The sequence below is a fragment of the Manis pentadactyla genome, chromosome 4, assembly GCF_030020395.1.
Source record: "Manis pentadactyla isolate mManPen7 chromosome 4, mManPen7.hap1, whole genome shotgun sequence".
Taxonomy (NCBI): Eukaryota; Metazoa; Chordata; class Mammalia; order Pholidota; family Manidae; genus Manis; species Manis pentadactyla.
In genome coordinates, this window is record NC_080022.1 from 190,828,772 (window position 1) to 190,843,951 (window position 15,180).

The 15,180-nt window shown below is 45.1% G+C and overlaps 1 protein-coding gene across 4 annotated transcripts in view; it reads left to right on the forward strand.

The window, feature by feature from the left end:
• LOC130683633 (actin-binding LIM protein 3-like) overlaps positions 1-15,180 on the forward strand; it is a 127,894-nt gene that overhangs the window by 39,011 nt on the left and 73,703 nt on the right. For 3 of the 4 annotated variants that reach the window (XM_057501904.1, XM_057501906.1, XM_057501905.1), the window contains 5 exons: positions 515-658; positions 2,168-2,232; positions 3,089-3,233; positions 4,442-4,471; positions 5,051-5,109. The exons of the other annotated variant lie outside the window; for it this stretch is intronic. In XM_057501904.1, the coding sequence (XP_057357887.1) occupies positions 515-658; positions 2,168-2,232; positions 3,089-3,233; positions 4,442-4,471; positions 5,051-5,109 (443 nt within the window). The remainder of the gene's footprint in view (positions 1-514; positions 659-2,167; positions 2,233-3,088; positions 3,234-4,441; positions 4,472-5,050; positions 5,110-15,180) is intronic. 4 annotated transcript variants of the gene reach the window in all.

Genomic DNA, 15,180 nt, shown 5'->3' on the forward strand with positions numbered 1-15,180 from the left:
TCCCTGTCCAGTGCTCCTTCCTTCAGGCCATACAGTCTCCCCAAACAGGATTTGGCATTTCAGTCTAAGAAGGTTGACCTGACTCGATGTGTGGAATAGTCCTGCTCATCTAGTGATTCCCACTCTAGAAGCGGCTCAGATCCACAACAGGCAGGCTGGATCCTAGAGGACGAGGAAGGTGAGGGCAAGGACTCCCTGGGGACCCACCTGATCTTCATGGAGGAGCCATGGCTTTACATTCATTCAGGAGCAGACTGGGGAGTCCTAGCATGGGGTAGAAAGAGTCCTGAGCTGGGGTCTTGTCCAGTTCTGGTCTGATTTGCTGGGTGGTCTTGAACTAGCCCTTTCCTTCTCTAGTTTCAGATCCCCAACTGTAAAATGAGGGGCTTGGCCTGTTTTTCCAGCACCAGTTCTCCGTGGTCCAGATCCATGGCCTCACTCCCCTGGGCTGGAAGCTGGCTGAGATGGGAGAATGAGTGCACAGGATGCTCTGCTTTATGAATCTCTCTCCTAGGGTCCTTTATAGGCGATCTGTCAACAGCAACCAAGAGCAAAACAAGTGAAGACAGCCAGGCCTCCAAGTACAGTCCAGCCTACTCACCAGACCCCTACTATGCTGCAGAGTCTGAGTACTGGACCTACCATGGGTCCCCCAAAGGTAACGCACCCCAAGGGGACCCAGGCCCTATCACCTGTGCTAGGGACACACAGGGCCAGGACAGTCACCCACTTCTTCACATGATCTTTCATTTACTTATTTAGCAAACATGTACTGAAGGCCAGCCACAGGCCTTAGGGAGGTCCTGGGAAGTCAGACAGACCAAGTCCATGCCCCTGTGGAGGAGACATAGGTCCCAGCTGGAAAGGGAGGCGATGTACAGGTGTAGGAGAGCTGACAGCAAGAGCACGCAGTCCAGCCCCGACGATGACAGATCTCTCAGGCACAGAGACTCGACTGCCGTGAGGTGGATGAGGAGAAGCTAAGCCCGCAAAGTGTAGGAAGGCGTCTGCAAAGACCCAAGATGGGAGGGCAGGTTCCACTGTGGGGAAAGGAAAGGCTGCCAGCTTGACCTGAGCTCAGACAGGGAAGGACACTGGGGGTGAGCGGCCAGACCCCACAGGGCCTTGTGGAGTGAGGCTGGAATTTTAGTCTCTATCCTGAACAGTAGAAGTGGTGACACGGTCAGGTTTGCGTTTTTAAGAGACCACTTTGGCTGTAGTGTGGAAAACGTTTTGGAGGATGGGAAAGAGAAGATGCAGGGGAACGGAAGACACTTGTAGGGCCCTTGGCAGGGTGTCCCGGGGGTCCCCAAGGCGCCATCCCATCCAGCCAGACCTCCCAAGCTGCTGCTTTCAAGGGTGGGAGGAATTTTCATCGAGTCCCTCTTTTATCCAACACACACCTCTACTGCCTGAATGTTCATTCTGAGCAGTTTCACAGGAGCTCAGAGGTAACCCCTTCTTTACCCTCAAAAGTTCTCTATTTAGGAAAGGTGATAAAACACAAGCACAAATATAACCCAAAGTGGACAGTGATCAGTGCCCATGAGAGAGAAATGTTTGGAGGCAGTGCGGGCAGGAGAGACCACTTCCACAAGCATGAGTGGAAAGGCGGGATTTTAGATGAGACCTATTCTATCACACAAAAAAAGAAAAAAGAAAACTAACTCCAGATAGCTTAAGCCAAAACATGGGTTTTCTAGGTCATATGACTGAATATTTTGAGGCACAGCTGTATCTAGAGGTGGAAGAATGTCGTCAGGACTTTCCTGTCCCCTGGGGTGGCTCTGCTCCCAGCATGGCAGGAGGAGGGGTGAGCTCCAGGAGGGGCAGGCTTACGTCCTGTCTGTGGCAGAAAGAGGACTTCTCTCTCCCATCGGCATCAGAAAAAGTTCGACCCTGAGGCCTGTTAGCTCCTTTTGGGCGGCCAGCTTCACCTGCCCCTCGTGGCCAAAGAAGGGGGAGGGATGCAGGGCCTCTCCGCACAGAGGGCCCACAGTGGGGGGCAGTTCACCCAGACGCACTGTGCAGGGCCACTTGGCTGGAAAGCTGTGGAGCCAGAAGGAAACCCTTGCCTTTCCATGCTCTTCTGCCCCTTTACGCCCCCTCCCTGGGGCGGGCCAAGTGGGGAGCACACAGGGAGCTGATCCTGCCTCTCTGTTGCCAGTGCCCCGAGCCAGGAGGTTCTCATCTGGAGGAGAGGAAGATGATTTTGACCGTAGCATGCACAAGGTGAGCAGGCCACACACTGAAGGAGATGCTTGTATACCCAGAAGAAATAAAACTGGTACTCAAACAAGTACATGTACATGCATATTAATAGCCAAAAATTGGAAGCAGCCCAAATACCCACCAACTCAAAAATGTATATCCATACAGTAGAATATTAGTCAGCCATAAAAGGGTTGATGTACTTTTATATGCCCCAATGTGGGTGAGCCTTGAAAACATCATGCTGAGTGAAAGCAGTCAGACACAAGAGCCCACATACTGCATGATTCCATTTTTATGAAATGTCCAGAATGTTAATCCATAGAGACGGAACCAGACTGGTGATCACCAGGGACAAGGAAAATAGGGAAATGGGGAGTGGCTGCCTACTGGATATAGGGCCTTCCTTTGGAGTGATGAAAATGTTTTTGAACTAGAAGTGGTAGTTGTACTAAATGCCATGGAATTGTTCACTTTAAAATAGTTGAGTTTATTTTATTCAATAATAAAAAAAATTTAAGAAAACTAAAGATGGTGCCAGCAACTCCAAAAAGAGTCCTGCAAAGACTGCCACTGGCCCAGCTGGAGCCACCTGCCCATCATGAGGCCCTGTGGCCAGGGCGGCACGATCCTGTCATTGGCCAGGCCTCCTTTTTGTGCCCACCAGAGCCCCACCCAGACCACAGGACTACTGGTGAAAGCGGGGTGAAGTCCCACAGGAAAATGTGGGGCTGTATGAGGCAGGGACACTGGGAAGGCAAAAATGACAGAGGCTTGTCCTGTCTCAGAGTCTGCTGCCTGAGCCTTTCCCAGGAATGTCCCATTGACGTGTTCTTTGCTCCCCTCTGACTTCACCTCACTCTGCCCAAACCTCCAGCTCCAGAGTGGGATCGGCCGGCTGATTCTGAAGGAGGAGATGAAAGTCCGGTCTAGCTCATATGCAGATCCCTGGACCCCACCCCGGAGCTCCACCAGCAGCCGGGAGGCCCTACACACTGGCTATGAGATGTCCCTCAATGGCTGTAAGCACTGCCCTGGAGGCTAACTGAGGCTTTTGTTCCCACTCCATCCATGAATCTTCACTACAGCCTCACCCCGGGTCTAGAATGCAGACCCAGTGAGGGGCTGTATGCGTCACTAAATAAGACGATGCTCTGCCCTGAGCCGTTACTTCTACTTCTTTGGGTCATCTGAAGCTGTGATTTCCAATCAGGTTCAAGGTAAAGAAAAATATCTTTATGTAGCCTAATGCCGCAAAGATACAAGGAACTGCCTCTTTTGGTAGTGAGCCTCCCATCACTGGAGGTTTACAAGCAGAGGCTTAGTTCAAGCACTTGGACCTAAAAGTCTCATTGTAAACTTCTCCCAGACATACACATGCTCTGTCTGCTTCATCTCTTTCTTAACCATCCTATTTCGAGTCAATACTTGATGAATAATAAAACATAACATTTATTATAATCCTGTGCACCAGGTATTCACAGATACATCATCACTCTTGGTCCTCACAAAGACTGGCAATGTAGAGGAATTATTATCACTCACTTTGTAGACGAGAGACCTGAACTTAAACCAGTTGCCCAAGGTCAGAAAGCCAGTAGGTGACAAAGCCAGGATCTTACCCAAGTCAAAGGGACTCTGAGGCCATAAGCTTTTCCCTCTTTGCCTTTCTGCATCTGGGTTCTAGATGAAACTGAAGAAGATGGTGGTGGGGGTGGTAGTGATGATAAAGCCAATTTTATTGGGTGTTTTTTATGGGTCAGGCACTGTGCTAACACTTTATTGCATTATGTCATATATTCTTTACAGTAACCCTATAAAGGAGACACTATCCCTCTCCATTTTACAGATGAGAAAACTGAAGCATGATTAAATAACTCACAGAAGTTAGTTATCTACTAATGGCAGAGCCAGGATTTACTGATGAGTCTGTTTCTCTGTTTGATCACTGAGGGGCACTGTTGCCAACCGCTGGCTCTGGCTCTGTGCATTACACCAGTGCTGTTCACAATACAGTTCCATTCAATGGCATCCATGCAGTGAATATCACAGAGCCAGTGCTGGGCTAGGAGCTGGGCAGGGAAGAGAGGGCGGGGTGGAGTCCAATAGCTGGAAAATGGCCAGTGGGAAAAGAGGTAGTGATGAGGTCTGTCTTCCCCACCAGCCAGCATGGCCTGTATCGGAGCTGTGTCTGTCTGTCCCCATGAACACTGACTTTTCTCTCTTGCAGCCCTTTGGTCCCACTACCTGGCTGACAGCGGTATGTTCTACCTGCCCTTCCTTCAGCCACTGATGTCCTGTGAGGGTCAGAGCTAAGTCGGCTACAGGTTCCCTGTAGCTGTGATGACCATGCAACATGGATATCCCAGCAGAGTCCTGATCTCAAATAGTCCACCCTATTGTTTGTGAGAAATTAGGACTCAGTTTTTGATTCAGGAACCAGGGTTGCCATGCCCCATAGCTCCCAGAGAACCAACAAAGAGCTCTCAGCTCTTCCACCCACATGGCAGCCTGCCTGTCTGCGTTCTGAGCTTGACTCCAGTTCCAGGGCCTTTGTCCAGAGCCACCCTGTGGTCAGGACACAGAGGTTCACAGGGGAGGGTAGATGTGTGGGGGTAAGGTCAGAAGACTGTGAGTGTGTGCATAGGAAGGGCTTAGAATTCTTCCAGGGTGAGGCATCCCTGAGCCAGTCGGTTGCATGTCTGGAGAACAGTGGGAGGATCTGGTATCCCACTCCTTCCCACAGGGCTGGGGATTAATATTGGCCATTTGCAGCCAGATGGCTTCAGGGAGGAGGAACCCTGGCTTGGAGCTCCTGGTCATTTGTTTTTCTTTTTAGATCCACTCATCTCCAAATCTGTCTCCCTGCCTGCCTACAGAAGAAATGGGCTGCACAGGGTAAGAGAGGCTGTGCCTGGAACATGGTCCCCAAGATGTGAACAATTCCAGCATTAGTTCTTTTGGTTAAGTGATTATTATGGGTGAAACTGGGACAAAGACCTTGGGGTTAGAGGTGGGTGTATTGAAGGAGCCCAAAGGCAGTGACTGTCTCCTCCCTGAGTGGAAGAGGCCCCAAGGGAGGGCCTGGGAACACCTAGTGTGCCTGATGGCAATTACTCCATGCAGGACACTTCATAAGCACTAACTAAGCATTATATAAGTACTTAACTCCCTCACGCTTTGCTATTTGCAAGGTAGTTTCTAGTAATAACCCTGTTTTGTAGATGAAGAATTAGAGCACGGAGAGGTGTGACTTCCTCAATCCCTCACACCTAGTAAGCGTAGAGCCAGGATCCGAGTCCAGGCCACCTGTCCCCAAGCCCACACCTGACTGCCATGCTCCACTCACCTGACATGGCTTGTAGCCTTCTGAGCTCTTTGAGGGCCTGCTTCAAGGAAGCAATGAGTTGGTTCAAGAACTGAAAGAGAAAGAACAGTATGTCTTGTTAGCACAGAGAGAAGCTGTGCAGCTGGACAAGTGGCAGGGGAAAGCAGAGCCATTCAGACACATTTATTCACAGAGCGCCCGCTATGTGCTGGGCACTGCTCTTGGAGCTGGGGCTCCTGCAGTGGGCAAAGTCACTGATCCTGTGGAGTTTGCATTTAAGCTGGCGAGACAGCTAACTAGTGAATGTGTGCTGTGGCGTCAGGTAGTGGCAGGTGCTAGGATGGCAGACAAAGCAATGGGGCAGAGACAGAAGGAGGTCAGAGAGCAGTGGCTCTAAACAAAAGCCTGAATGCACAGAGGAACTCACAGTGCAAAGACCAGCAAGAGCCACCAGATAGAGGGAAGTGCAGCACCCCAGCTGCTGGTCAGGAGAACAGGGGTCTGGGACAGAGTGAGCGTGGACACGAAGCCAGGCAGGGATGTTGCAGGGCCCCACAGGCTGGGTAAAGACTTCAGAGCATTTCCAGAGGTGTGCTGTGTGATCTGACTGGGATTTTTAATGAGATCCCTTCAGCTGCTGAATTGAATAGAGACTGCAGAGGAACAGAAGTGGAGACTGTAGGCCCGTTAGGAGACTATTTCAGTGTCGAGCACACAAAAGGGATCAGAGCTTCACAGTCGAGCCATGGCTGGTGTTAACAAACCCTCGTGTGCTGAGAAGCACACAGACCCTGCTCTCCATACACTCAGAGTCTAAACGTGTTCACGCAACAGACATCTATTGAAAACCTGTTATATGTGCCAGGTACTACTCCAGGAACTTGGAATACATCAGCGACCAAGTAAGACAAAGACCCCTGCCCCTGGGAGCTTATGTTTTTGTAGGGAGAAACAGAAAGCAAGTAGTAAACAGTAAAGAAGTCAAATTATATAGAATAGAGAAGGTAATAGTTGCTACAGAAAAAAAAAAAAGGAAAAGTTGAGCAGGATGAGGGGTTTGGGGAGGTAGTGACTTGCAATTTTAAATAGGCCTGCCAGGACAGATATCATAGAAAAAGTGGCATTTGAGCAATGAAAGAAAGCATGAGAAGTAATTCACCAAAAAATGAACATTTGTTGAAAGCCTCGTCCAGGCACTAGGCATATGGCAGTGAGAGAAATCCCCCAACTTGAGACTGATGCTTCTGAGAGAGCACCATGTCCCACCAGTCCCAGCCCCTTTCCTGGAGCTGGGTGAGCACCCCAGGGTGGCAGAGGTGTGCTTGCCTCAGGCCAGCCCTGGCTGTCTCTCCTGCAGACACCCAGTGCAGACCTCTTCCACTATGACAGCATAAATGCCATCATGCTCTTGGGCTTCGGATGCGTTGGTCAAAGCTGTGGGCTGGACTTTGACAAAAGATCGCTGCAGACTCTGGCCCCACTCTGTCCAAACCCCAAGTTCCCACTCCCTGTCCCTTCCCATTCCCTCCCTTTTCACCTCCTCCTCTCAGGCCGCTGGCCTTGGGGGATCTCCAGGCCATCTGTCCCAGCTGGGTCCCCAGAACTACCGCAGACTGCCATTGTCCTGCTGCGGCTGAGCTAGAGCCACCTGCTAGCCCCGCGGGCAGGGGAGCCAAATGCACATTGTTCCCAGCAAAAATTCCACCGGATTTTTGCTCTCTGCCAGGGATGCTCTCCCACCTGCCCCCACCAGCTCCCACGAGCAGGCTCAGGCAGGAGAAAGGGCCCACATCAGAACCCTGGAGGGAGCCCCCCAGAACAGGGGGGATCTCTCCCATGTACTTCACGATCTCAAATTCTTCTCATTACTTTTTTTTTTTTTTAATAATTATTTTTTTATTGAAGGGTAGTTGACGCACAGTATTACATTAGATTAGTTTCAAGTGTACAACACAGTGGTAGAACATTTATATACATAATTCGAGGTTCCAGCTATCACCCTACCAAGCTGTTACATTATCTTGACTATATTCCTTATGCTATATATTACATCCCGGTTACTTATTTATTTTACCATTGGAAGTCTGTCCTTTTTTTTTTTTTTTTTTTTTTTTTTTTTTTTTTTGTGAGGGCATCTCTCATATTTATTGATCAAATGATTGTTAACGACAATAAAATTCTGTATAGGGGAGTCAATGCTCAATGCACAATCATTAATCCACCCCAAGCCTAATTTTCGTCAGTCTCCAATCTTCTGAGGCATAACAAACAAGTTCTTACATGGAGAACAAATTCTTACATAATGAATAAGTTATATAGTGAACAGTACAAGGGCAGTCATCACAGAAACTTTCAGTTTTTCTCATACATTATGAACTCTAAAGAGTCAATTCAAATATGAATACTCATTTGGTTTTTATACTTGATTTATGTGTGGATACTACATTTCTCTCTTTATTATTATTATTTTTAATAAAATGCTGAAGTGGTAGGTAGATACAAGATAAAGGTAGAAAACATAGTTTAGTGTTGTAAGAGAGCAAATGTAGATGATCAGGTGTGTGCCTGTAGACTATGTGTTAATCCAAGCTAGACAAGGGCAATAAAACATCCACGTATGCAGAAGATTTCTCTCAGAACAGGGGGGGTGAGGTTCTAAGCCTCACCTCTGTTGATCCCCAATTTCTCACCTGATGGGCCCCCTGCGACTGTGCCTGTCTTAGGTTGTTCCTCCCTTGAGGAATCTTACCCGTCTCTGGCTAACCAGTCATCTTCCAGGGCCATACAGGGAAATGTAGAGTTGGTAAGTGAGAGAGAAGCCTTATTGTTTGAAAAGGTTAGCTTTTTACATCTTTGCATATTTATGCCCTGTGGCTTCTATGCCCAGCATTTGTCTTAAGGTATCTTTACCACTTGGAAGAATTATGATACTCGATAAATTTGATACGAGGCACGAATTCTATTTAAGGGTTGTAATTAGGAAGGAAGAAGAAAAGCTATAGAAGTAGCAGACGGAAGAAAACATGGGAAGATTGATTATTTCTTTGACATATCTTCTTGTAGAGTAACTTCAGCATGTATAGGTTTTAAGCTACTACTTAAATTGCGCACACACATTAACATAATAGGAGTATAGTTACATAACCAAAGCATATCTGTAATTACCAGCCATCTCCAGTGAAACCAAGAAAACCAGTTAGGCACCTTAGGCATTTGTGAAAACTTATCTATGACATGGTGGATATTGTCCAACTGAACTTGAACAGTCTGAGAGAAATCAGACAAATTAAAACAACCCATTCCTGGGGACTCTTCACATGCCATATGTTCTTTTAACAGTAAATAGTCTGTAGTTGTAAGACTTTGGAGCGCTACAATTTGCACTTCTCCAAATTCTTGGTTGAGTTCCAACAGTATAGATCCAGTCAAATTTGTTGTTTTACTGTATGCACAGGCCAGTTTAGATATCTCCTTCCTCATTCCCATGGCAAGTCCAGGAACGGGTGGGATGAGTGCATCTACAGCTGTAGCAGTGCGTGGATCTTTGTTGGGGTTTTTTGATGATCATCTTCTGGCATGAGTCTTCCAGAGAGTGCTGATGTTGGAAGTTCTTTTTCATATCGTATCTTAGTTCATTTTTGGGGTAGCCCAATTAGGCTTTGAACCTCTGTATAAACACAAACAGACCCGTTGCCTACACTTTTATATGCCCTTTATACCCTTGTGTAGAACTCGTTGGAGGTTACCACACAGGAACAGCCCTTTTTTTTTTCTTTGTTTTTGGTATCACTAATCTACACTTACATGACGAATATTATGCTTACTAGGCTCTCCCCTATACCAGGTCTCCCCTATAAACCCCTTTACAGTCATTGTCCATCAGCATAGCAAAATGTTGTAGAATCACTACTTGCCTTCTCTGTGTTGTACAGCCCTCCCTTTTCTCCTACCCCCCTTGCATGTTAATCTTAATACCCCCCTACTTCTCCCCCCCTTATCCCTCCCTACCCACCCATCCTCCCCAGTCCCTTTCCCTTTGGTACCTGTTAGTCCATTCTTGAGTTCTGTGATTCTGCTGCTATTTTGTTCCTTCAGTTTTTCCTTTGTTCTTATATTCCACAGATAAGTGAAATCATTTGGTATTTCTCTTTCTCCGCTTGGCTTGTTTCACTGAGCATAATACCCTCCAGCTCCATCCATGTTGCTGCAAATGATTGGATTTGCCCTTTTCTTATGACTGAGTAGTATCCCATTGTGTATATGTACCACATCTTCTTTATCCATTCATCTATTGATGGTCATTTAGGTTGCTTCCAATTCTTGGCTATTGTAAATAGTGCTGCAATAAACATAGGGGTGCATCTGTCTTTCTCAAACTTGATTGCTGCGTTCTTAGGGTAAATTCCTAGGAGTGCAATTCCTGGGTCAAATGGTAAGTCTGTTTTGAGCATTTTGATGTACCTCCATACTGCTTTCCACAATGGTTGAACTAACTTACATTCCCACCAGCAGTGTAGGAGGGTTCCCCTTTCTCCACAGCCTCGTCAACATTTGTTGTTGTTTGTCTTTTGGATGGCAGCCATCCTTACTGGTGTGAGGTGATACCTCATTGTAGTTTTAATTTGCATTTCTCTGATAATTAGCGATGTGGAGCATCTTTTCATGTGTCTGTTGGCCATCTGTATTTCTTTTTTGGCGAACTGTGTGTTCAGTTCCTCTGCCCATTTTTTAATTGGGTTATTTGTTTTTTGTTTGTTGAGGCGTGTGAGCTCCTTATATATTCTGGACGTCAAGCCTTTATTGGATGTGTCATTTTCAAATATATTCTCCCATACTGTAGGGATCCTTCTTGTTCTATTGATGGTGTCTTTTGCTGTACAGAAGCTTTTCAGCTTAATATAGTCCCACTTACTCATTTTTGCTGTTGTTTTCCTTGCCCGGGGAGATATGTTCAAGAAGAGGTCACTCATGTTTATGTCTAAGAGGTTTTTGCCTATGTTTTCTTCCAAGAGTTTAATGGTTTCATGGCTTACATTCAGGTCTTTGATCCATTTTGAGTTTACTTTTGTATATGGGGTCAGACAATGGTCCAGTTTCATTCTCCTACATGTAGCTGTCCAGTTTTGCCAGCACCACCTGTTGAAGAGACTGTCATTTCGCCATTGTATGTCCATGGCTCCTTTATCAAATATTAATTGACCATATATGTCTGGGTTAATGTCTGGATTCTCTAGTCTGTTCCATTGGTCTGTGGCTCTGCTCTTGTGCCAGTACCAAATTGTCTTGATTACTATGGCTTTATAGTAGAGCTTGAAGTTGGGGAGTGAGATCCCCCCTACTTTATTCTTCTTTCTCAGGATTGCTTTGGCTATTCGGGGTCTTTGGTGTTTCCATATGAATTTTTGAATTATTTGTTCCAGTTCATTGAAGAATGTTGCTGGTAGTTTCATAGGGATTGCATCAAATCTGTATATTGCTTTGGGCAGGATGGCCATTTTGACGATATTAATTCTTCCTAGCCACGAGCATGGGATGAGTTTCCATCTGTTAGTGTCCCCTTTAATTTCTCTTAAGAGTGACTTGTAGTTTTCAGAGTATAAGTCTTTCACTTCTTTGGTTAGGTTTATTCCTAGGTATTTTATTTTTTTTGATGCAATTGTGAATGGAGTTGTTTTCCTGATTTCTCTTTCTGTTGGTTCATTGTTAGTATACAGGAAAGCCACAGATTTCTGTGTGTTGATTTTGTATCCTGCAACTTTGCTGTATTCCGATATCAGTTCTAGTAGTTTTGGGGTGGAGTCTTTAGGGTTTTTTATGTACAGTATCATGTCATCTGCAAATAGTGACAGTTTAACTTCTTCTTTACCAATCTGGATTCCTTGTATTTCTTTATTTTGTCTGATTGCCGTGGCTAGGACCTCCAGTACTATGTTAAATAACAGTGGAGAGAGTGGGCATCCCTGTCTAGTTCCTGATCTCAGAGGAAATGCTTTCAGCTTCTCGCTGTTCAATATAATGTTGGCTGTGGGTTTATCATAGATGGCCTTTATTATGTTGAGGTACTTGCCCTCTATTCCCATTTTGCTGAGAGTTTTTAACATGAATGGATGTTGAACTTTGTCAAATGCTTTTTCAGCATCTATGGAGATGATCATGTGGTTTTTGTCTTTCTTTTTGTTGATGTGGTGGATGATGTTGATGGACTTTGGAATGTTGTACCATCCTTGCATCCCTGGGATGAATCCCACTTGGTCATGGTGTATGATCCTTTTGATGTATTTTTGAATTCAGTTTGCTAATATTTTGTTGAGTATTTTTGCATCTACGTTCATCAGGGATATTGGTCTGTAGTTTTCTTTTTTGGTGGGGTCTTTGCCTGGTTTTGGTATTAGGGTGATGTTAGCTTCATAGAATGAGTTTGGGAGTATCCCCTCCTCCTCTATTTTTTGGAAAACTCTAAGGAGAATGGGTATTATGTCTTCCCTGTATGTCTGATAAAATTCCGAGGTAAATCCATCTGGCCCGGGAGTTTTGTTCTTTGGTAGTTTTTTGATTACCGCTTCAATTTCGTTGCTGGTAATTGGTCTGTTTAGATTTTCTGTTTCTTCCTGGGTCAATCTTGGAAGGTTATATTTTTCTAGGAAGTTGTCCATTTCTCCTAGGTTTCCCAGCTTGTTAGCATATAGGTTTTCATAGTATTCTCCAATAATTCTTTGCATTTCTGTGGGGTCCGTCGTGATTTTTCCTTTCTCGTTTCTGATACTGTTGATTTGTGTTGACTCTCTTTTCTTCTTAATAAGTCTGGCTAGAGGCTTATCTATTTTGTTTATTTTCTCAAAGAACCAGCTCTTGGTTTCATTGATTTTTGCTATTGTTTTATTCTTCTCAATTTTATTTATTTCTTCTCTGATCTTGATTATGTCCCTCCTTCTGCTGACCTGAGGCCTCATCTGTTCTTCTTTTTCCAATTTCGATAATTGTGACATTAGACCATTCATTTGGGATTGCTCTTCCTTTTTTAAATATGCTTGGATTGCTATATACTTTCCTCTTAAGACTGCTTTTGCTGCGTCCCACAGAAGTTGGGGCTTAGTGTTGTTGTTGTCATTTGTTTCCATATATTGCTGGATCTCCATTTTGATTTGGTCATTGATCCATTGATTATTTAGGAGCGTGTTGTTAAGCCTCCATGTGTTTGTGAGCCTCTTTGCTTTCTTTGTACAGTTTATTTCTAGTTTTATGCCTTTGTGGTCTGAAAAGTTGGTTGGTAGGATTTCAATCTTTTGGAATTTTCTGAGGCTCTTTTTGTGGCCTAGTATGTGGTCTATTCTGGAGAATGTTCCATGTGCACTTGAGAAGAATGTATATCCCGCTGCTTTTGGATGTAGAGTTTTATAGATGTCTATTAGGTCCATCTGCTCTACTGTGTTGTTCAGTGCTTCCGTGTCCTTACTTATTTTCTGCCCAGTGGATCTATCCTTTGGGGTGAGTGGTGTGTTGAAGTCTCCTAGAATGAATGCATTGCAGTCTATATCCCCCTTTAGTTCTGTTAGTATTTGTTTCACATATGCTGGTGCTCCTGTGTTGGGTGCATATATATTTAGATTGGTTATATCCTCTTGTTTGACTGAGCCCTTTATCATTATGTAGTGTCCTTCTTTATCTCTTGTTACTTTCTTTGTTTTGAAGTCTATTTTGTCTGATATTAGTACTGCAACCCCTGCTTTCTTCTCACTGTTGTTTGCTTGAAATATGTTTTTCCATCCCTTGACTTTTAGTCTGTACATGTCTTTGGGTTTGAGGTGAGTTTCTTGTAAGCAGCATATAGATGGGTCTTGCTTTTTTATCCTGTTACTCTGTGTCTTTTGATTGGTGCATTCAACCCATTAACATTTAGGGTGACTATTGAAAGATATGTACTTATTGCCATTGCAGGCTTTAAATTCGTGGTTACCAAAGGTTCAAGGTTAGCCTCTTTAGTATCTTACTGCCTAACTTAGCTCGCTTATTGAGCTGTTATATACACTGTCTGGAGATTCTTTTCTTCTCTCCCTTCTTGTTCCTCCTCCTCGATTCTTCATATGTTGGGTGTTTTGTGCTGTGCTCTTTCTAGGAGTGCTCCCATCTACAGCAGTCCCTGTAAGATGTTCTGTAGAGGTGGTTTGTGGAAAGCAAATTCCCTCAGCTTTTGTTTGTCTGGGAATTGTTTAATCCCACCGTCATATTTGAATGATAGTCGTGCTGGATACAGTATCCTTGGTTCAAGGCCCTTCTGTTTCATTGTATTAAATATATCATGCCATTCTCTTCTGGCATGTAAAGTTTCTGTTGAGAAATCTGACGTTAGCCTGATGGGTTTCCCTTTATAGGTGACCTTTTTCTCTCTAGCTGCCTTTAAAACTCTTTCCTTGTCCTTGATCTTTGCCATTTTAATTATTATGTGTCTTGGTGTTGTCCTTCTTGGATCCTTTCTGTTGGGGGTTCTGTGTATTTCCGTGGTCTGTTCGATTACTTCCTCCCCCAGTGTGGGGAAGTTTTCAGCAATAATTTCTTCTAAGATACTTTCCATCTCTTTTCCTCTCTCTTCTTCTTCTGGGACCCCTATAATACGGATATTGTTCCTTTTGGATTGGTCACACAGTTCTCTTAACATTGTTTCATTCCTGGAGATCCTTTTGTCTCTCTCTATGTCAACTTCTATGCGTTCCTGTTCTCTGATTTCAATTCCATCAATGGCCTCTTGCATTCTATCCATTCTGCTTATAAACCCTTCCAGAGTTTGTTTCATTTCTGCGATCTCCTTTCTGGCATCTGTGATCTCCTTCCGGACTTCATCCCATTTCTCTTGCATATTTCTCTGCATCTCTGTCAGCATGTTTATGATTCTTATTTTGAATTCTTTGTCAGGGAGACTGGTTAGGTCTGTCTCCTTCTCTGGTGTTGTCTCTGTGATCTTTGTCTGCCTGTAGCTTTGCCTTTTCATGGTGTTAGGAATAGTCTGCAGAACTGGGACGATTGACGGCTGGAAGGACTTCCTTTCTTGTTGGTTTGTGGCCCTCCTCTCCTGGGAGAACAGCGGCCTCTAGTGGCTTATGCTGCACAGCTGCGTGCAGACAGGGCTTCTGCTTCCTGCCCGGCTGCTGTGGAGTTAATCTCCGCTGTTGCCGTGGGCGTGGCCTGGCTCGGGCCACTGCTCCAAAGTGGTGGAGTCGCGTTGGACGGGGAGCGCAGGGAGGCTATTTATCTCCGCAAGGGGCCTCCCTGCTCCCTGCAGCCCAGGGGTTAGGGTGCCCAGAGATCCCGGATTCCCTACCTCTGGATTAAGTGACCCGCCCTGCCCCTTTAAGACTTCCAAAAAGCACCCGCCAAAACAAAACAACGACCACAAAAAAAAAAAAATAATAAGAAAAAAAAATTTTTTAATTAAAAAAAAAAAAAAGTTTTTAATAAAAAAAAAAAAAAAAAAGGGGGTGGTCGTTCGTTTTTCTTTATTCTCCGGTGCCAGCCTCAGGCCTCTGCTCACCAGTCTTTCTGCCCTGTTTCCCTAGTATTGGGGTCCCTATCCCTTTAAGACTTCCAAAAAGCGCTCGCCAAAACAAAACAGCAAAAAAGCAAAAAAAAAAAAATGGTCGCGCGCTTTT